This window comes from Colias eurytheme, chromosome 19 (genome assembly GCF_061535395.1).
Source record: "Colias eurytheme isolate Ceu_HAF_F1 chromosome 19, ilColEury1 Martin Lab GWU primary, whole genome shotgun sequence".
In the NCBI taxonomy this organism is placed as follows: domain Eukaryota; kingdom Metazoa; phylum Arthropoda; class Insecta; order Lepidoptera; family Pieridae; genus Colias; species Colias eurytheme.
The window spans coordinates 4,846,593-4,870,674 of NC_142998.1; the positions used below are offsets into that span (position 1 = coordinate 4,846,593).

At 35.2% G+C, this 24,082-nt stretch overlaps 2 protein-coding genes across 3 annotated transcripts in view; one reads left to right on the forward strand and one right to left on the reverse strand.

Annotated features, from left to right (window-relative positions):
• Positions 1 to 24,082, reverse strand: part of Csk (C-terminal Src kinase) — a 37,605-nt gene that overhangs the window by 9,276 nt on the left and 4,247 nt on the right. For both annotated transcript variants that reach the window (XM_090113257.1, XM_090113258.1), the window contains exons 2-6: positions 10,118 to 10,210; positions 4,901 to 5,020; positions 2,995 to 3,075; positions 2,350 to 2,425; positions 1,099 to 1,192 (exon numbers count right to left, since the gene is read on the reverse strand). In XM_090113257.1, the coding sequence (XP_089969383.1) occupies positions 1,099 to 1,192; positions 2,350 to 2,425; positions 2,995 to 3,075; positions 4,901 to 5,020; positions 10,118 to 10,165 (419 nt within the window). In that variant the 5' untranslated portion in view covers positions 10,166 to 10,210. The remainder of the gene's footprint in view (positions 1 to 1,098; positions 1,193 to 2,349; positions 2,426 to 2,994; positions 3,076 to 4,900; positions 5,021 to 10,117; positions 10,211 to 24,082) is intronic.
• LOC149900138 (uncharacterized) lies at positions 21,253 to 24,027 on the forward strand. Its single transcript, XM_090113398.1, has 5 exons — positions 21,253 to 21,399; positions 21,493 to 21,657; positions 21,757 to 22,633; positions 22,844 to 23,000; positions 23,271 to 24,027. Exons 1-5 carry the CDS (start codon positions 21,253 to 21,255, stop codon positions 24,025 to 24,027), a joined length of 2,103 nt encoding a protein of 700 aa, XP_089969524.1.

Below are 24,082 nucleotides of genomic sequence, written 5' to 3' on the forward strand. Positions count from 1 at the left end.
CATTAAAATGCAATTAAAGATGATTTAAAAAATATATAATTGTTTGAACGTAATAACTTGTTATATTATTGACTTGTTGACTGAGTCTCATCACTCAGCCAACACATTTGTTTGCTAGGACACGTTAATGTATTTCAGTGAACTATAGACGCATATTACTACTTTTGGCTTGTGCCCGTTGTTTATGCCAGTGCCACGTGTATCTAGGTACTATTTCAATGTTGCGTTGCAGAATATTATTATTTGTAAGCTTTAATATACTCTATAAGTACTTTACAATCTACACGAAACAAAAACAAAGCTCATGTTTATTGTAATTGTTTACAAAATATACATGAACAATAATAATCTACATGCGTTTTATCAGTGATTATAATATTATCACACACAAGCTTAGGAATTTACAATGTTAAACAATGAATTAAATATTTTGTAACCACATATAACATACTAGCTTAACGCCCGCGGCTTTGCCCGCTTTGCCTTAAACCTAATAAATTATATACTAAAACCTTCTTCTTGAATTACTCTATTTATTTAAAAAAAACCGCATCAAAATCCGTTGCGTAGTTTTAAAGATTTAAGCATACGAAGGGACATAGGGACAGAGAAAGCAACTTTGTTTTATACTATGTAGTGATGGCATAAATACATGCACTATTTTACAAATATTTGTTAATAGTCTCTTGTAATTAAGCACATTCCAAGATGAATCCACAGCTGCACTGACGCAAACACAAAGTCAACAACGAATACATTGATCAGCAAATTTACAAGGAATATTTACTCATGTTCGCGATTAATTATTTGATTTCTAGTATTCACTTCTCTATCCCTGTTGTTCTCCATCACAGTTACACTTCAACTGAGTCACTTTACAAGATAACTTCTATCTTATCATCAATTTTGTCCCGACATCCTCCATACGAAATGTGATTATCTTTTATTGTATCAATGTTCACTATCTAAAATTGATTTTTGGGAAAGCACACTATAATGATAAGAATAAAAACTATTAAAACCAAAGGCCATGATTTTTGTGATTAGATATTTGCTAAAATTTATATTGATAGGGCATTATTTTCATATAATACTCACGGATATTGTGTCATGTTAACAAGCCTGTTGGCTGCGGGCGGAGGGTTCTGGTTGGACGTATTCACTAAGACATCGCTGGCGCCTTTCGAAATTACTGCAAAAGATAAAAAAATAAACACTGGCTTCGATTGCGTTAAAATACATAGGTTAATTGCATTTGAAAATCTAACTCGTTTGCAACAGCTCTATTCATGTAGGCTGATGGATTTTAGATTTATCGATTATAAATGGCTAGTATAATAGTACATATTTAAATGTTATCAAGCCCTGATAATATAATACGATGTATAATATTTAGCACTGTGAAGGCAGAATAATTCGGCGATACATTTTTAAATGGTTCTACAAATGAGATCGCATACTTGCATTAAATCTCAAGTTCATAACACATACATTTTGTATATCAAATCAATAGGGCAGTGTTTCATGGTCACGTTTGAGATAACGTTCGATACGTGTTCAATAAATATCGAAACGCGGCCATAAACAACTTCGGTCAATACTCAATACTGACCTTATCAATATGAAATATTTTATCCAATAAAAATATACTTATACTAATTATAATGATTGATTGGCATTCATCTGATGGGCAGTGATATAATTAATTGAATATGCAAGTTCGTGAGAGTCATTAGGAACGTTCCGAGATTACCTCATAGCGTCAACAACGGAATTATATAGATTTACGATTAAAGGATTTTACAATTAAAAGATAAAGGTGAGGTAAACTGAAGTATAGAAAGATACGAATCTTTTTTTTAATTCTATTTTTTAACGATTTCGTGAAGGCACAAGGAAGGTCCGGAGCGAAGCCACGAAAAAGGGCAATAGGGCAGAACAATGTCTGCTGGGGCAGCTAGTATGATATATGTATATTTTACATATGTTCACTTGATTGATTGATATTATCGATTGAATGATATGTCGAATCATTCATGTAAGTGCCTACTTGGTATCAAATCCGAGTCCTCTTAGATCAATGCTCATGAGTTTCATTCTGCACAGGCGGTCAAACATAAAAGCCATTTTCAAACGATCATATCCATAGGCTTCACAAAACATTATTCAAACATTTCAACAATTATTCAAACAGGCATTACCTAAATAATGTAAAATTGTTGCCCATTCAACTTCTATCTGTAAGTACTAATTTGTCTCTTCAAATATAGTGTTCCCATTAACTATTAAGAAACAAAACCCAAATATTATATGTGTTTATGTAACAAAAAAAAAAATAAACAAACATACCGGCAGTCTGCGATACGTGCATCGCGGGGGCGGGGCCGGGCGGCGCGGGCGCGCGCACCGACGACGACATCACATTCTGCAAACGAACACGCGTTATCACTCAACCATAAATATTGCGATCGATATTGCGTCGCATAACACTATTGTGTTCACTCATTGAACAATCTTATTTAATAGACGATTAATTAGACCATAATCTTCATATTAGTCGCCATTAATTGTAGAGCTTATTTTTTGTACGTTAAAAATGTAGCAAAATGAATGGGTTAGTAGTGTATTATGATGATAATAGTGTGTAATTTACATTTGCGTGTTCTGTGCAGTTTATGATCTGATATGTTAAATATGTATTATGCAGGTTGATCAAGATCATATTTCGCATATATTGCTATCGTTACACATGGTTTTATTATGTTACATATATTTGGGCTCCATTTATAGATACATGGTCAAAATATATTTCAAAATGTGGAATGTCTGAAATGGACGTGATTTTAGTGATTTAACAACTGATTTGTGCTAATCTTACATGATAACCAATTCAATGATAAAATGAATCAATATTTTATTTTTAAGGGAAAAATGTTAGGTTATTAATAAACGTCAAAATAAAAACCAATACCCATTAAATTATATAACACTTACATTATGTTGGATAGAATTTTGCAATGCGGTGGGCGAGAGAGGAGCGTGGGGCCCATTACTGCCGCTCACACCGCCTCCAGACTACAACAAGAACAATTATACATATCAAACACGTTTTAATAAGAAAGTGATTATCTATTTTATAAAATTAGTTTTGAAAATTAGAAAAAAAAAACTTCTTTGTTATCAGTGACAAAAACAATTGACAAACTACTAATTGTAGTAAAAGTAGTTTTGTTTTAGAAATCTTACAGTATAGACCCAATGAGGCTTTCATAATAGAAACTAAGTAATTGATAGAAACATACAATAGAAATAACCAATCACTATACAACTCAGGATCATGACAATACAGCGCAATAAGCGGATTTCTGTGATAAAGGTTTTTCCTCTATAGCAATGACAAAAGCCTTCATATAATATGTACGCCATTTTATCGTGACTATAGTACTTTCCTATGTATCGCCTACGTCTTTTCTGAATGAATTCAAACAGTTCGAGTTCTAAATGTATTGTTTTCTATTCCATCTTTGTCCTTGTGTTGGTCATAGATTTCCTAATACCACAATACACACATGGACAACAATACATAGCATTAACATATATGGAGGATGTTATAACAATGTATTTACAACGCAACATAAAGCTTTTTAATTTATTCGTTAACTGTGGTTAATAGAGCATAGTATGTAATAATTATTGTATTTTATTAATGGCAATTTTACTGCGCAAAAGGACAAAATACTTTAAGTGTTTTATTCAGTAGAATGTGTTTGTTGAATGTCGTTTGAATTAATTGTTTTTTTTTTCTTGATAGTTTTGTTTAAAATATTAAGACACACATACTGCAACATATAACAATATATCCTTTTTTATGAGCTTTGTTATCTTTAGTATTTAATAATCTTCTTATATATAAAAATGAATCGCAAAATGTGTTGGTAAGCGCATAACTCGAGAACGGCTGAACCGATTTCGATAATTCTTTTTTTATTATATTCCTTGAAGTACGAGGATGGTTCTTATGTAGAGAAAACGTAAATATTATGTACCACGGGCGAAGCCGGGGCGGACCGCTGGTAGATAATAAAAAAGAGTTATGGGTATATTAAACAATAATAAACATAGTGACAGAAAATTATAGATTCTATTATGTAATTATAAATTAAACATTCTATTAATATTGACTTTCAATCAAGTAATAAAAAAGCAATCAAGACTTGTGAATATTTATTTCCTTTAACTAATTATTCTGTAGCAATATTTACAACATTGATTTCTTCTAAGCAATCATTTATACAATATTTTGCAATATCAGAATTAAGTCTTATTTAGATTTATAATAAATTAATGTTTCCTACTGAAATAGGCTTAGTGAAAAGTGTGACTATCATGGAATAGGCATCAGTATGTATGTAACAAACTAGCCACTCGCACAGCACCGCCTGGGTTGAACCGGGATATAAACAAGATAAAATATCGTAGGAAGGCAGTAAAGGGAAGGGAATGCATTATTATCATCATTTCATTATAATCGTTTTACCCGTCAAAACAAGGTTGACTTCCAAAAGACTTAGCTTAATTTAATTATAATGCAGCATAATGCTACTTACTAATAACTTAATAAGATGATAGCTGTCACCGTATCAACCAACTAGCTGCACTCCGCGGTTTCACCCGCATGGCTTCGCTCCTGTTGGGCCTAAGCGTGATGATATATAGCCTATAGCCTTCCTCGATGAATGGGCTATCTAACACCGAAATAATGTTTCAAATCGAACCAGTAGTTCCTGAGATTAGCGCGTTCAAACAAACAAACTCTTCAGCCTTATAATATTAGTATGAGAAATAAATAAACAGCTAGATAGATAGATCAAACAAAAAATCCAATACAAAATAAAAGTACCGGTAGTTGGTGCGGGGGCTGCGCGCGCTTGAGCCTCGCGGGTGCGGTCGGCGCCGGCGCAGCGGACGCGGAGTACCAACCGCAGGGGCCCACACCCTGCGCGCCTGCGTGGACGCCGTGCTGAAATACAAAAAAATATATGTTTTGAAAATTGAAATAAAATGTGGTACACTTTTAGGAAGACTTATCAATTGAGAAGTTGAAAGTAATTAATATAAATTATAATTAAACACGCATATAGACATAATGTTTATGTGTATTCTATTTTATGTAATGTCTGTAATTTGGTGTGTACAATAAAGTTCTCATTCATTCATTCATTCATTCATTCAATGTTATTATAGAACCTGATTATGATATTGTGTCGGAAACGTTCATCGGAAACGTAATAGATTAATATTTATTTTTAAGAATAATAAAAATAAGTGAAACTAGCGTGAAAGTGGTTGAATTTCTAAATATCACTTCCGTTATAAAAAAAAAATAATAACGCTTATTTGAAATATTATTATTAGCTACGGTTATAAGAGATAAGAAATAATTTTTATACCATTATTTTTGGAAATTGGATTTAGGACAATTAAGATTTCTATTGTTCCAAAAGTGTTTTAATCTAGTGTCTGAATTTTATTATGTGTTTAACTAAAGAGACAGAAATAAGTATTTCATAAATATGTTATAAGGTATATCAGTAATCAGTATTAAAAAAAAAAACAACACACTCATTTGTGTTAATCTATGAAGTAATAGAAATATTGCTATTATTATTATCAGTATACACAAGGCTACTTGAGTTATGGGTTCAGAATGCAGTTGTTATCGGTAAAAAAAAACAAATAAGCATTAGCTTTACTAAGTCCTTGCATCCAAGTTTGTGTTACAAGGCCGCAGTGAGGTGGGATTTTGATAATCTGGGTTAATAATTATAACGTTATCATTGTATTTGTCATTTGCAATTTACTAGGTAGATAATCCAATTATTTATAAAAGAAAATAATATTAACTTTTATCTGACAGAAGACATTCGGACTAACTACAAATTTACAATTTATAGTAGAGCCATTTTAATAGGCAACATTTGGCAGTTCAACAAAATTCAACAACGTAACCTAGTAACGACGACATAGAATAACATGATATTTGGTTTTGTTAGAACTGCACATTTGCTTAACTTTTTTCAATTACGATTACATATTTATAATAATAATAACCGATACAAGTAATTTTAAGATTTCATTTCACTGATAAACCATACTAAACATAATAAACAATTTCTGAATTGAAGAACTGACGTCGCTACAATTTTGTGTCAATAAACCTTTTTTCTTTTTAAATACCAGAGACGTTACTCTAAAAATCGAAATCTGACATCTAGAATCGAATGCATTGATTACTTGTGAATAAAAATCATCAAAAATTAATAAATTCGATTGACAAATGTTTCAAATCCGTATCGATTAATTCACTTTAATCGATGTTTTTAAGCAGGTTACCTCTCTTCGAAGATAAAATTGATAGACGTCAAATGTTGCCTATTAAATTGGCTCGACTATACATTATTTTATTAAGCTTCGTTTACTTTATAATGTTCTGCGCAATCATGATTTTGAGTCATCATGATGTTTCACTTAACACTCCGATAATTAGAAAAAACAAAATTACGTTACATCTTAATCTTAATTCTTAATACTAGACTATTATAAAGGCGAAAGTTTGTAAGGATGTATAGATGTATGGATGTATGGATGTTTGTTACTCTTTCACGTAAAAACTACTGAACCGATTACAATGAAATTTAGCACACATATAGAGGGTAACTTGGATTAACACATAGAATAGGTTTTATCCCGGAAATCCCACGGGAACGGGAACTATGCGGGTTTTCCTTTGAAAACGCGGGCGAAGCCGCGGGCGGAAATCTAGTATATTATATAATTAGTTTCCATACTTAGGTACTTGTAGTGCGTAATCACTGACGTAGAAAATTTTTTCATCAAAAATTCTCAACATACAAATTATCGGTAAAGAGAGCAGACATTCCGCATAGCGTGTCCATGGACAATTGACGTAATAAACATATTTTATTATTTCAAAAGGAAAACATGACACTAATCGAAGCATCTACAATTATTACTCAGGCAATAATATATGACCACTATGCTAAATTACATCGCCTCCGTAATACACATAGTACGTGTTCTGTGTGTTCATTTGATCAAATGATCATAAAGTATGGAAGTATTTTCCTCATAAGATATAATACGCAGTAGTCAAGAGTCGTCTATCATAAAATTTTTGACATTGATCTTGAACCAATAATGCTTAATTAAAAAATTGTTGACGTTGAATTTTATTGAAATTTTGAACGCTAAAGACTATTAGACTACAAGCCCGCATAGGACAAAAATATGGGTCAAATGAACCACCAGGGGACATATCTAGAACGATAGCAGAGCAAAAAATAATAAGATTCATCACTATGCCGTCACTTGTAAGCTGTCCAACTGAGTGCAGATGAGAATTGAAAAGTACAGGTAGACTCGGTAAATTTTGGTCATATATTTTTGTACGGCATTCTTAACCATCGATAGATCCATTAAAAATAATAAGAAACCGCTCAGTGCCGTACAAAAATGGTGGTCCACCAAGTCGGAATTTTTATTTAATTTCCGAGAGTTACCGGGGGTAAATTTGGTCATTTGACCATGTACGGCATCTGTGTCATACTATTGCTATACTGCTTTTAATCCATTATTCCGCAACGCCGTACAAAAATCATGGGGACAAGGGGAAAAAATCGAGAGTTGCAATCCCCTCTCTTTCCCCACTCCAGGGGGTCATTTGACTAAGTACGGCTTCGGTTCCAAAACATTATCTAGCACTCAAAAGTACTATTAAAAGCAATGCCGTCTAAAAATAATTGTTCTTTTAAATGTATACCAATAATCATCTTAATTTCATCGAATTCTTGATATAAAGAGCTGTAAGGTCATTTGACCCTGTACGGGAACTTTTTTTTTAACATGATATTGTAAAATTCAATTGTTGTATAGTATTGCCGTTCAAAAGAAACCGTTCTAAAAAAAGTTAAAGAGAAATGCAAAACCAGAAATTTTGTTAAAGTTTAAACATCGTAGATTAATGAAATATAATAGTTTTCTACACTTTATTCGTTGTTTTAAATAGTATTAACATAGATAAATTAGGAAAAAACGATGCCGTACATTTTTGTGCAGACCACATCTTTTAGGCTGATGAAAGCGACGAAAGCTACAATTTTAAGGGTGCTTTATGGCCATTTGATACAGTACGGCATTAACATATTTTTACCCAACTACGGCAAAGCAAAAGGAGGGTTATGGTTGTTTACAGGTCATGTATGTATGTTCATCTATTCCCTCGTAACTTCTAAACTACTTATCAGAATTCGACAAATGACATATCATTAGAAGCGTCTGAATTGTTCACTGGATAACCAGCGACCAGCTAGCTAAAGGCTATATGGGGTTTCACAAAATCTAATGTGGCGCCCTCTAGCGGACAAAACATACAGAGTAAAAAAATAAAGTTAAGATAAATATGCAGTGTTTGGTATCATTTGAAAGCGCTTTACTTGTACATTTTGAATATGTATATATTACTAGCATTTGCTTGTGACTTTACCTGTATTCATTGACTGATTGCATATAATTCACATCTTTTCGTTCATAGTTTTTTTATTAGTTCATCAATTTAACGGAGTCCATTCCACCTGACTCCGACTTTCCAAGGTGATAATTAACCACCTCGAGCTTCTTAATATTAATGTATATTTATATTTTATTATAAAAATATAAAGCAAACATTTCGTTATATGGATTTTTTTCTTTTTCAGATTTTTCCCCTTTGAACCAACGAAAATGTACGGCACATGAAAAAATATTATCTATGCATAAAATACTTTAAAAATAAATTTATTTCGTGTTGTGTCAAATGACCCCCTGGAGTGGGGAAAGAGAGGGGATTACAACTCTCGATTTTTTCCCCTTGTCCCCATAATTTTTGTACGGCGTTGCGGAATAATGGATTAAAAGCAGTATAGCAATAGTATGACACAGATGCCGTACATGGTCAAATGACCAAATTTACCCCCGGTAACTCTCGGAAATTAAATAAAAATTCCGACTTGGTGGACCACCATTTTTGTACGGCACTGAGCGGTTTCTTATTATTTTTAATGGATCTATCGATGGTTAAGAATGCCGTACAAAAATATATGACCAAAATTTACCGAGTCTACCTGTACTTTTCAATTCTCATCTGCACTCAGTTGGACAGCTTACAAGTGACGGCATAGTGATGAATCTTATTATTTTTTGCTCTGCTATCGTTCTAGATATGTCTCCTGGTGGTTCATTTGACCCATATTTTTGTCCTATGCGGGCTTGTAGTCTATATACGGAAATAATTTCTTTTGTTCAATGAAATTGAAGGATTTGTTATGAGCAGCTTTAGAGCTAACGAGACATTGAGCGGTGAACCTTGGATGAGTGCCAGATTAAAATTCAACTTTGCATTTACTTAAACGGGCTTTTTACTTTATAACATGGTGTCTTATAAAATGCAGCTACTTGAGTGTCTTCTTTAAATATTAGAATGATATTGAAGTAAATTATGAAAGGAGGTTCTTCGAAATAGGTAATTGATGAACATTGAAAGAAAAAAAAAGATCTAATCAGGACTAAGTATTTAGAATCAGGTACAACGCAATAGCAGATCAACATAATATCGTGTAGACACTATTGGCTTATATAAGTTCGAGATACATTTATTGCAGTTGGGAATGTGATACAATGCTACTTATGTTTGCCACACATGGTATCGAGTTAATTGCGCACGTGACTCACATAAAATGCGATAATACAAAACGCTCCTTCTTAAACTTAATCAAGTGCTTCATAATGGAATATGTGTGTATATGGTATAGGTACTGATAAGATTTTTCGTCAGAATACAAGAGACTTAATCATCGCTACATCATATCAAACAATGTCGCCGTTATAATAAAGAAATAAACTTATAGAAATTAGAATCATGAAACAAGTATAAAGTCATGATCTTTTATTGGTAAACAACTGTAATTTATAAGGACTTTATAAGTACGATTAACGGAGGTTGGTTTTTTTACAAAATATAGTTTATCCACTCCATGGATGTACTGTGATATATTCAAATTACCTGTGCAAGTGGCGGATGCGCCTGGTGACGATGCACGTCAGAGTTCATAGCAGGCAATGTAACCAACACGGCTGTTCAAGAGCACTTCATCATCTGTTGACAAAATAAAAAGCGTTTAGAACGTTGTTTAGAATGATTAGCATTTAAAATTATTATCTAGGTACAAACTTGTTTTTTTAGTCATACATATTTTATTTGAATGGAAATTTCATTTCGAAATATTTAGCTTATTATAAGTTATCAAAATCTGCGACCCTAATAATATGAAAATGTAATTAATTAAAATACGAAACGGGTGTTTCTATGGGAACGGAACAAGCCCTTAAACAATTGGAGTGAGCGTGTAACGGTGAACAACAATTGGAGAAGTTGGTGGAACACTTTTCACCGGCTTATCACAGGCCGTAATTAACACCTACTTGTACTAAACATTTTCTAGACATTTATCTTCTCTCGCAAGTAACGTTTTGTACAATGGTCAATGACATCATATTTTCAGAAAGTTTAAATAATAAGTCTGAGTTACTTAATAGTTAATACACACGATTAGGTACATATATAAAAAATAAAAATGCATTATAGAGCAGGCTCCAAGAAGAGGTTCGTTTGCAAAAATAGCGGACCTAAATCTGACTTCTGATATATATATATTGTATAGATCCCAGACATCCTATAGACAGATGTTGCCAACCAGTTTTGTGGTCCCCCTCCCCCCACCCCGGTAATTAAATATGGCATACAAAGAAAAAAATAAAAATTTCCAAAACATGTCGTGTGGGGTGTCAAATGAAAGAGCTTATTGAGTAGATCACGAATATATAGCATACTATAACATTTCTTACACTTTCTCTAAGATTTTTTAGAAATTTTACGAAAATGCTCCATTTTTGAGTTAACTTTAAACCACTATAGATTGAAAACTCATGAATATATTTTTTAAATTATTATTTTAAATAATTAACAATAGTCCATATGTCTATAGGATGTCTGGGATCTATACAATATATGTATATCAGAAGTCAGATTTAGGTCCGCTATTTTTGCAAACGAAACTCCACTGAGAGTCTGGTCTATTATGAAATCATAAAAATATTGAACACAATTGTTATTTGTTATACACAACAATTCACTTAACCACAAAACGTCCATCATGAAATAGGTAGGTCAAATGTTCCAGGTAATGAACATAAATTTATATGTACTAATAAGGTAATGCACAATTTTGTTGATACGCATAAAAAGTTATCATATTTATAAAGAAATCAATTGTTTCTTAAATAAGTAAGCACGTTTTATGTATTCGTAGTTTAACATTTCTTTGGGGTTGACTTTTATAAGTTATCCTAATGCTAAAACCTAAGTTACGTCACAAAATTTGAAAAAATGTTAAATAGGTATGTGGTGATGCCTGCATTTTAATTTTAATCTGAACTTGGCCTGTAGACAAAGTAACAATTACAAAACGATAACGAAGTTAGAAATCGCAAAAATGTATGGGATTGACATACGTCGCGTTAGATCACGTGGTCTATCTAATGTCAATCCCATACATTTTTGCGATTTCTAACTTCGTTATCGTTTTGTAATTGTTACTTTGTCTAAGGCCCCTTATATTTTAATCGCAGCAACCATCTCATTACTAAACCATAAGTTTGCATACACGTGCATATATAACTTTATGAGTTCTCATGAATAGGCGACAGAGTGAGAGAAAATTATAATTTTCAATCCCGCTATCGTAACAAATTGGATGAAAGTTAAGAGAAACCACAAGCCTAGACTAGCACTTAGCCTGGACCTCGATTGCGGGTAAAAGATATTATGTACAGTAGTGATATATCCATTAATGATCTTTTTACAACATTAATTATTGTAAAGAATTATATTAACTGTCCTGTGGACACTGTTTTGTCTGGCAAGTAACTCACCAAACAAGCTCACAGCGTATACAGGGTGTCCCAAAAAGTAGTGATATACTGAAGCTGGGAGGTAGAGGACTTAGAGGGCTATCCGAATCACCCCCATGTGTGTTATGCGATTTTTCGTATTTTCGGAGTTATTACATTTTTTTCAATTTTTCATCTATCGCCGAGTACGATGAGATTTTTATTTATGGTGACGTGAATTATTGCGCTAGATGCTTGTTTTTTTTTGTGTGCTAAGCTGAAAGATAGGCCAATTCAGTATGGTAACATTTACTATCGTTAGATCTTCGAATGGAATAAAAAAAAGAATTAAATGCCAAGAAAGATAAAATTACCCAGTATGTTCATAACTTCAAGGGCCCATAAAAAAATAAAATCACATAAAAAAGGTTTTCCATTTGGCTTTTAAAAACTTGCTCTATCGATCAGGTAGCCACCAAAAAAATTTCATTTTATTATTCTGAAGGCTTCAATCGAAAAATTGAAATCTAAATGTGGTAAGTGCAAAATTTTTATTAACATGATGATCATTAAAACCAATAAATAGGTGTTTAATTACCAGAATTTTTTTAAATAGCCCCGCTGTTGCTCAATGCAAGTGCGACATCACCGTAAAAAGTTGTCTTTTTAATGTCTGAATGCTCTTTTATCATTTTTAATGGTTTCTTCTGCTACTATGAATTTCCGGGTTATTTCGTCCAAATTGTGGCAGTCTCTCGTCTTTGTAGTATCCCCACGGAAAAAATTCAATAGGGTTTATGTCCGGAGACCGTGGAGGCCAGGCTAAAGGGCAAAAATACCCTGAAAGATGGATTGGTCGTTGCAGCCTGCGCATGCGCCGGTGACGCCTGCTTTAAAGCCTGGCCTCCACGGTCCCTCGAATAAACCCCATTGATTTTTTTTCAATGGGGATACTAAAAAGACCTCGGCTACTTGAGAGAATGCCCCAATTTGGACAAAATAACCCGGAAATTCATAGTAGCAGAAGAAACCATTAAAAATGATAAAAAAGCATTCAGACATTTAAAAGACAACTTTTTACGGTGATGTCGCACTTGCACTGAGCAACAGCGGGGCTATTTAAAAAAATTCTGGTAATTAAACACCTATTTATTGGTTTTAATGATCATCATGTTAATAAAAATTTTGCACTTACCACATTTAGATTTCAATTTTTCGATTGAAGCCTTCAGAATAATAAAATGAAATTTTTATGGTGGCTACCTGATCGATAGAGCAAGTTTTTAAAAGCCAAATGGAAAACCTTTTTTATGTGAGTTTATTTTTTTATGGGCCCTTGAAGTTATGAACATACTGGGTAATTTTATCTTTCTTGGCATTTAATTCTTTTTTTATTCCATTCGAAGATCTAACGATAGTAAATGTTACTATACTGAATTGGCCTATCTTTCAGCTTAGCACACAAAAAAAAACAAGCATCTAGCGCAATAATTCACGTCACCATAAATAAAAATCTCATCGTACTCGGCGATAGATGAAAAATTGAAAAAAATGTAATAACTCCGAAAATACGAAAAATCGCATAACCCACATGGGGGTGATTCGGATAGCCCTCTTGGTCCTCTACCTCCCAGCTTCCGTTCATCACTACTTTTTGGGACACCCTGTATATAACATGTAAAATTTAAATGATACAATATTTCATATTCTCACTTTACTTCGATTATCAGAAAAATATCTGAATTAATTATTTTAACGCTGATAATTGCGTCACGGGAACTTGCTAATTAGCAACATCTCTACAGATATGATGAGTGGCGTGGGAGTGGCCCGGTGATTCACTCTCATTCTTCTATCCATGTTGTGTTTGTGTACGAGACAAACGTGGACCGACCAAGCGTGTCGTATGCCGTGACTATATAGCAACTGTTCCGCTAGTATGAATAAAATTACATAACTGCGTTATACAGAAGAATTGCTTATAAAATAGTGAACTTTATAAATTATGATAAACGACTTGTTTATTGTTTAGTTCATTCTACAAACCAATTGGAACATTTATGTTGAAGAAATAAGTAGGTAGGTTTAATATTCTGACAAAAATTTAAAGTATACTGTTTCAGTCCTATAGAAGGCTTTGAGTGAATTCAGTTAGGTGGTGATATCGAAGTTCATTGAAACACATTCCAGTATCTAGTGAAATGCGAGAATAAGTAAATGTTTCATAATCAAGACGTAGGCAACCGTAGCCGCTAGCAATGCTATTTACAAACACATATCAGCGCCGAGTTTTGCAAACAGCAAGCAGAGCACGTAGATTGTATGGCAGGAAACCTACCTAATTTAGCAGTGTACCGTTATAGTTTACAAAATAATGTTATTATGTTTAAATAATACATTATACACATCGAATACTATGGGAAATATTTAAGGGATGTTTAATAAAGCTCGCTTACGGTCTTTGAGCGTGACATACATACACATTACTCAAGTACCGAATAAATCTTGTATATAAAGCTGATTAAATCAAAGCAGTACGAGATTATAAACGGGGGATTTTTAATAAAAACACTTCACTTTTAACATGAATACATTCTTAAAAAACTTAGATTTGAGTAAGACCTTGAGCCATAATTGTCAAAGAGACGAAATAATGTCGAAACTGGTCCCAAGCAAAATTCAGAGTTTGCAACTTAGTTAGAATTTTACAGTACAACAGTTACCCAATACGGCCACTGTAGATCCGTGAAACACAAGATGAAGTGTATCATTCTGAAAGCTGAGTACATGCTTCAGTTTTAAAAACAGACACTCATATATGTGCTCATATTAATAAAGTATTACGTATAAACATAATTATTTATGCGGCGTTGAATGTTGACACAGTCATCTGAGCACATAAGCTTGAAGGTCAGTGGTAGTGTAATATATTCAAATAGCTATTACTAACAAGATGGATGTGTTAGACCATACGAGGCATTGAGCAATGTTATCACTTATCACATTAGTATTAATCAAAATTAAAAATCAATGTTTTAACCAAAAAGGTCACCAATTTTACAACAAACTTAATGTAAATAAAATAAAATTCATGATATTATTTTATAAAGTCTTATCGTAGTTGGAGCTCCATATTCCAATTTAAATTGAGTTACATTTTCAGCTACTACAAACTAGCAAAAATTTAATTAACCATTGAAATTGAGATGTTTTGAGAGCATGTAAAGTCTATTAAAATAGTTTATAGTATTTTTAAATTTGAATAGAATAAAACTAAAATATCAATGACATATTATGCAACCGTTGTCCTAGTAATATTATAAATCCGAAAGTTTTTCAGGATTGAGTATTATGATTGAGTATGTATGTTTGTTCCTTTTTCACGGGAAAAACACCGAAACGATTATGATCATATAACTTTACAGTGGTGTAGCGCACTTATGTACCATAATAACACATGAACTGTAAATACGTAAGTAGGTAAATACTTGCTTTACCCTTCATGAAGAGAAATAAGGAGCATAATTCAGATGATATATTTTTTTTTGTTTTTATCACGGTTTAACCCGGGCAGTGCAGTGCGGTATCGAGACTTACTAGTCGCAATAATATAAGTGCAAAGATGAGATGAGATTAATCTTGATTGAATGTTATTGATTTTATTATAAAAACATTCTATCACAAAGCGCGAGCAGCTCGCTAGTGCGGAGTGCCTCATTATTTATGAATCCTCACTCTTACTTTTCATTTCATTTATCTGCGTTTGAGATCAATGGTGGGCTGGGGCGAGTTATTTACATTTGTATCTCTACTTTACGTATAGCACTGACGGCTGTATAAATGGTCAGATAGTAGAGCAACTTTGACGCGTCGAGGCGGCTAGAACCCGTCTCCACGCTGCAATGAAATCATAACCACAACGCAACATGAGCAAAGAGATCGAGCCGAGGATGCAGGCGCGTGCCGGGTTGAATGACCAAGGCACCACGCGCGTTTCACTTTCATCCTCTCTGACGCCAAACCGCCTCCCACTACGAATACTGCCAATTTAGCTGAATGTACGACATTGTAGTTTATTTACGACATTATACTTTCATCAGACAAGCGACCGCGACATTGCAGACGACAATTTTTCAATGACTCGCTAAACGTCTAGATATAATCGTGAAGTGTGACGCGTATGTAGATATAATTTTATTCAAAAATTTACGATCTTTACTAAATTCAATAACGATTGTTGAAAAACCATATTTACACTACGTATAACAGTAGGTATATATATATATGACGGAAGAAGGGGCCCAAAGGCTGTTTTTAAAAAGAGTGAGGTCAGCAATTCTGACGTCACCATCATCAGAGCAGGCGCTCACACTCGAAGTAGAACGCCCGTAGGTATTTTTACTGCCCTTTTAATCCACGTCGAAATTATAGAGGGAGCTCCGAACGCTCCGACGGCCGGCGAGTGAATGTGCTCTGTGCCGTCGGGCGATCGCATTTAAAGCAAACCATGACTCACAAGAATTAGTTTGAGTGTTGCCACTCGAATTTTTACAATGAATTTTTATCATTTTTAACAAAGATTAATTATTTCGTTAATTTAATTATTTCATTAGTGGTTGATTAATGAATCAACCACTTATTTAAAAAGATCAAAGTAAACTTTAGCTAGTTATAATTATTTAGTAGTTTGAGGGTAGTCGTTTATCGTCGTTGCGCCGACACGGCCATACTGACAGGCGGTGCGCGCTCTGCACCAGCCTCGTTGTAAATGTCTCGTTGTAAAAGCAGGTCACTAATGCGCTGGACCAACCAAGTGAAATCTGCTATAGGAATTTGTGTATCCGACTGCACCAGACAGTCTAGTAACAGGAAGACATGGCGGGAGATCGTACGGAAAGCTGTGTCCGCCTCCACTACCAATGTGGATGTCTCAACGTGACCACGACCACTCTGCCAAGAGTGAATCGACAAAGAAGAATAGAACGATTCTCGGCGTATTTTGTGTCGGTTCTCGGAGAGTCTCGAAGGTTCTCGTAGATTTCTCGGAGGGTCTCGTAGTTTCTCGGAGATTCTCTAAGGTTCTCGTAGATTTTAAGTCTAACACGGCCATACTGACAATCGTACGTCCTCGTACGCCTTTTCTCGTATTACAACACTACGGTAGTTCATCTCGGGATTTCAAAAACACACTGCCTCGGCCACACTGACCTTTCAGAATACTGAACACTCCACATGACAGAGACAGTCCGTTCACGTATCATGTGATCAACACCTACTCATTTGTGATATAGGCAGATTCTCGAAGGTTCTCGTAGATTTCTCGGAGGTTCTCGTAGATTTATGCTTATCACAAAGGGAGGTGCAGCCCAGATAACACACACAATTCCTTCGATGAACTACACTCCCGTTACAATAATCCACGTAACAAACTTTTACTTTACACAACGCACGAAAAAACACAAACGCCAGTATGCCGTTACAAAACTACGTAAACGTTAACATTTAAAAATAGAGAGCTTGAATTCTATCCCACTTCTGATGACGGAAGAAGGGGGCCCGAAGGCTATTTTTAAAAGAGTGACGTCAGCAATTCCGACGTCACCATCATCAGAGCAGACGCTCACACTCGAAGTAGAACGCCCGTAGGTATTTTTACTGCCCTTTTAATCCACGTCGAAATTATAGAGGGAGCTCCGAACGCTCCGACGGCCGGCGAGTGAATGTGCTCTGTGCCGTCGGGCGATCGCATTTAAAGCAAACCATGACTCACAAGAATTAGTTTGAGTGTTGCCACTCGAATTTTTACAATGAATTTTTATCATTTTTAACAAAGATTAATTATTTCGTTAATTTAATTATTTCATTAGTGGTTGATTAATGAATCAACCACTTATTTAAAAAGATCAAAGTAAACTTTAGCTAGTTATAATTATTTAGTAGTTTGAGGGTAGTCGTTTATCGTCGTTGCGCCGACATATATATAGCCCTGTCGAATATTCATACCAAGGTACTTAGTCCTCGCGATGAACGGAAGCCCCGTATCCCTTATAACATATCACCCTTTTAGTGCTGCTAAATACAAGCTTCCTCTATCACAAAAAGCATTAAGATAGTCTAAAGATTTGGTCGTTGACATCAGTCTGACCTCAAAATTTTATGTAGGAAGTGAAACGCTGAACTGCTACTATATTTATGTAGGTGTCAAGTCTTGGCATTAATGTTTACGTTAACACCCATGTGTTTATGTCCAAGTTAACACACAAAAACCGGGAACTCATATTATTCAGAGTATACAGTGCAGCTGTATAAAGCATCAATGATTCTTGAATGTTGTCTTGCAAAAGACAGCTAACACTCGCGCTATCATTAGTATGGTTCTTGACCATTTTGAGGTAATTAATTTAATTTAATCCCTATATTTATTAATTATTCTGTATATTATTCCCTAGTAATTGGATTATCCTATTACAGCACTGTATGATTTTTAATTTTCATCAAGAAAAATGGATACTGATTTGTATAATACTTGAAATTAAAGCAATAAATTAGGTACCTACTCTCCTGATAGATTAGAGCGTATACGCACTATGCGGGTAGCCGCATTGCGGGTAGCCGTCCGGCTGACCGCAAGCACAATTATGTACGTAATATTCATTTCTATGCGCACTGTGCGGTCTGCGGTAGCCGCATCGCAGTGCGCATAGAAATGAATATTACGTACATAATTGTGCTTGCGGTCAGCCGGACGGCTACCCGCAATGCGGTTACCCGCATAGTGCGTATACGCTCTTAGTATTAAAAATCACAAAAAATGTAAATTGTGACAGACGCTTCATGAAAGTATCGGCCACACGTACAAATAAACGTATTACGTAACTTTAAACGACTTAAATGCATGTAAAAATGTACGAATTAGAAACCACTTTGCTTGCCAAATTAATGTTGCAATAATATAATTCATCACGCATTCGCAATTAATTAAATTACTATTACTCTATATAAATTAAAAGTGAGTACATAAACAATTTGCGATTTGGCTCTTATCCGTTAAATGTAATTTAATGTTCAGTAGCCCCGCAACTGCGAGTAAATTGTCGTGACCTTAATGCTAATAAAAATCGTTTCCTTCCCTCCATGGTCATGTAAAATGGCATAAAAGGAAACACAATTCCTACTTCCTATGTTAAAATGGTTCCAATTATTTGCTTTAGTTACATTATTAATTAATTTGATTTATTTTAAATTATTAAACATAAGTAGTTATAAAAATAGAAAAGATATAGGTACCTAGGTATAATATTTTAAACAGATTCTATTTTAATCTTTACTAGCTGTGCTCCGCGGTTTCACCCGCATTGCTCCGCTCCTGTTGGTCTAGCGTGATGATATATAGCCTATCTATAACCTTCCTCGATAAATAGGCTATCTAACACCAAATGAATTTTTCAAATCGGACCAGTAGTTCCTGAGATTAGCGCGTTCAAACAAACTCTTCAGCTTTATAATATTAGTACAATATACAATATTGATTAAATTTTAAGATATTTTGTGCCTATACTAAAATTTCTTATCACAAACTACTTGCCGAATTGCCAATACGTTTTTTAAATTATGTCATTAATGATAAGATTTCTAAGTTTTGCGTGTGCTTAATGCTTAGGTATATCAATTCGGGATTGTAATAGGATGAATCACCAAACCCACGTCCTACATATATGTATGACCAAGGCAGTCGAGCATCGGCCTTGCGACGATTATTTATCAAGCCTCTAAATTTAAATAGACCGCTCTCAACATTGCTAATTTACCTCTTGAGATACTCCAATGTAAAATATAAACAAAATGAATCAGAATACATAGTTTGTAGGCCCAGGCGTCCACCTTGCTTAATTGTATACATACGTACAATAAAATACACGTATCTATACCTACTAATATTATAAAGCTGAAGAATTTGTTTGTTTGAACGCGCTAATCTCAGGAACTACTGGTCCGATTTGAAAAATTCTTTCGGTGTTAGATAGCCCATTTATCGAGGCTATAAGCTATATTTCATCACGCTACGATCAACAGGATTGGAGCCACGGGGGTGAAACCGCGGGGAGCAGCTAGTAATTTATAGGTACAGGTAAGTCTAAAGTTTCAATGGTTATCACTGCTTTCCACATATTTATAACTAGCTTCCGCCCACGACTTTGTACGTGCATCCCCGTTTTTCCTCGTTCCCGCAAGAATTTCGGGAAAACCTTTCTTAGCGGATGCCTACGTCCTAACATCTACCTGCATGCCAAATTTCAGCCCGATACGTCCAGTGGTTTGGGCTGTGCGTTGATAAATCACTATATCAGTCACCTTTGAGTTTTATATATATAGATTACCGACTTTGTAGATGCAGTAGGATTTTTTTTCGATATGTCGCAGTCAACTGGTTGAATTTGCTATTTAATTGAATGACTAGCGCCTTCATTGAATAACGACAAAATAGCAGATTTAACCAGATGACGGTGATAGATACACAATAAATATTCAGGATTCATGTTTTAGTTTCTGCTCGAAATGTTCATCAGTTCGAATGCCGTAGATTTCGACATCTTACGACTATCTTTAGTAACGCTAATTAATTGCAGTGGTGTTTTCGCAATACTCAAGAATAATGAAGAGATCTCATTTCAAGAGATGTCAGCAGCTATTAAGATGTTTCTTACATTTTTTTTTGTTCCGAGATTATTTATTAAACTGTGAGCCAGTCAGTCTTGGGGGTCGAATGCTTCCGCGTCCGTAGGTATAACCGAGCGACACCCTACACGTGACCCCCGGGTGGTGCTAAACGGGAGCAACGCCGAGCAACAGGCGGCGGTGAAATAACCTGTCTCCTATAAAAGGATGGCTATGGGGGCCATGAGGAACCAAATAGCCTCAAAACAACCCAACGTAGAAGGCAACGGGAAACCACTACGATTATCCTCCCAAGAAAACTCCATCCATTCAGATAAAAATGAACATGAAAAGTACAATTAAAAATATAGCGATGTCGAGTGCCCCGGTTGACCGCCGGCGCCCAACGATTTCCGGGTCTTTGGGTGTGAAATTGCGACCGATGACTCCTCAGGAGTGGATCATCAGGCTCCTGTGGTAGTTAATGCTACTGAGATAAAAGAAAAAATATTGCTACCAAAACAGCATAAAATTGTATGCTGGAATGTAAGAGAATTATTAAAACCGGGTAAACTCTCGATTATAGAAAATGAAATGGCCAATTACAACATTTCTGTACTAGGTCTCAGCGAGACTCACTTGAAAGGAAGTGGCCACTTCAAAACTGCAGCGAACACAGTATACTTCTCTGGACATGAGTCTGATAGTAAAAATGGTGTAGCTCTTCTAATTCCAAACAAAGTATAAGCTTATGTCACCGCATATAATCCAGTATCAGATAGAATAATTACTATTAGAATTAATTGCAAACCAATACCGCTTAACATCGTCCAGGTCTATGCACCAACTGCACAGTCTTCCGAAGTGGATATTGAAGCATTTTATAATACACTACAATCCACCATAAACAATATTTCTAACAGAGAGCTTCTCATCGTACAAGGTGATTGGAACGCCAAGATCGGCAACACATCTAATGACGATCACATAAGACACATTGTGGGTAAATTCGGGATTGGCACTAGAAATGAGCGCGGCAGTAAACTGATAGATTTCTGTATAGAGAATAATCTGACAATAACCAATTCTTGTTTCCAGCATCATAACAGGAGACTTTATACGTGGATATCCCCAGGTGACCGTTTTAGAAATCAAATTGACTATATCACAATCCGCCACAGATGGCGATCGTCAATAACTAATGCAAGAACGTTCCCAGGTGCGGATTGTGGCAGCGATCATCAATTGCTAGCTGTGGACATCCGCACACGCATGAAATGCCCAAAGTTAAAGAGAAAAAGAACACAATCCAACATCATGGACTCGGTTACCTTTCAATCTCAAATAGAGGATAAATTGCTGAAACAGAATTTTCAATCATATCAAACATCTGAAGTTTTATGGCGACACCTAAAACAATGTATTACAGAAACCATCAAAGAACTCAGTCTAAAACCGCGCATCTACAAGAAGGACTGGATATCAGAGAAAACATGGGACGTTATTAAGGAACGGAAGGAATTAAAGAGTAATGGAATAAATGACGAATCAAGACAAAGATATTCAGAGCTGAATCGCAAAATACAATTTATGTGTCGTAAGGACAAAAAGGTCAAAAACCAATATTTTGAAGAGATGTGCACAGAAGTAGAACTACATGCAAATAAATATCAAACAGCAGATCTTTTTAAGAAAATCAAACAAATAACGCGTAATTTCAAACCAACTTCCTGGATAATTGACGACAAGGATGGTAACCCAATACACGACATTGGAAAAGCGGCCGAACGTTGGAGAGAGTATTGTGCTGACCTATATGACGACCAGTCGTCTTCACCTCTAACTCCCATGCTTGACATAAGCGAACGTGAGCCAAATATTCTCCGCTCAGAGGTAGAAGATGCTATTTCTAAACTCAAAAGGAATAAATCACCTGGATCAGACAATATTGCGGCGGAGACATTGAAATGTTTGGGTAATCGTGGAATATCCATAATACATAAAATCTGTAATGTTATCTGGGACACTTTTGATTGGCCTCTGGATTGGACACACTCATTAATACTTCCACTTCACAAGAAGGGATCGGTACGGGACTGTAACAACTATAAAACCATTGCCTTAATATCTCACGCAAGTAAAATTATGCTTAATATTATAAATAACCGTCTTAAAGCATTTCTAGATAGAGAAATACCACAAGAACAGTCGGGTTTTGTAAAGGGCAAGGGTACACGGGAACAAATAGTTAACGTTCGACAAATAATAGAGAAAACATACGAGTATAACACCCCCGTAGTAATATGCTTCGTTGACTACCATAAGGCGTTTGACTGCGTAAAGTGGGTTAAATTGTGGGAGGTTTTAGTCGAAATTGGTGTTCCCCATCACTTAGTACTATTAATAAAAAGTTTATACGAATCCAATGATGGCACTGTTAAGCTTGGCAATGCTATTTCAAACAGCTTCAAATTTCATAAAGGCGTGCGTCAGGGATGCGTGATTTCACCAATACTCTTTAACATATATATATGGAGAACTCATAATGCGTAAGATCTAGAAGGCTGGCAAGGCGGGATTAAGCTAGGCGGTAATAAAATTTCAAACCTAAGATATGCAGACGATACCACACTCTTTGCATCTTCCGTAACCGAAATGGTTGAGTTGTTAGCTCGCCTAGAACAAGTCAGTAGAGAATATGGTTTAATTGTTAACAAGAGTAAAACTAAAATCATGAATGTCGACCGTCAATGCTGTCTTAACTCAAGAGACTTACTCAAAAACTATGAAATAGTGGAACAGTTTAGATATCTAGGTTCCATGATAAATAACACTAACAACTGTGAAGCAGAAATAAGGCAGCGCATCGGCATGGCAAAATCGGCTATGACGCAACTTACTAAACTTTGGAAGGATAGGAACATAAGCAATCGGACAAAGATAAGAATCGTGCAGTCATTGGTTTTTTCCATATTCATATACGGAGCAGAGTCCTGGACGCTCAAAGCGACTGATAGAAATAGAATCGATGCCTTTGAGATGTGGTGTTGGCGCAAAATGTTGAGGATTCCGTGGACCGCTCATAGAACAAACATTTCAATATTGAACGAATTACATCTTACAAACCAGCCACGATTATCGACCGTATGCCGACAGCGAATGTTGAAATACTTTGGGCATATTTCACGCCGGAATCCCGACAACCTAGAAAAAATAATTATTACTGGCAAGGTTGAAGGCAAGAGGTTACGAGGAAGGAGTCCCAAGCGGTGGTCTGACCAGATTTCGGAACACATGGACCTACCGATGAATACGGCGCTACATCTGGCCAGTGGCCACAGACCGGACTCGTTGGCGTCAATTAATTAACAACCCTGGTGGTAGGAGTCTCGATCGTCAGTAATGAGGGAACGACTAAAGAGAG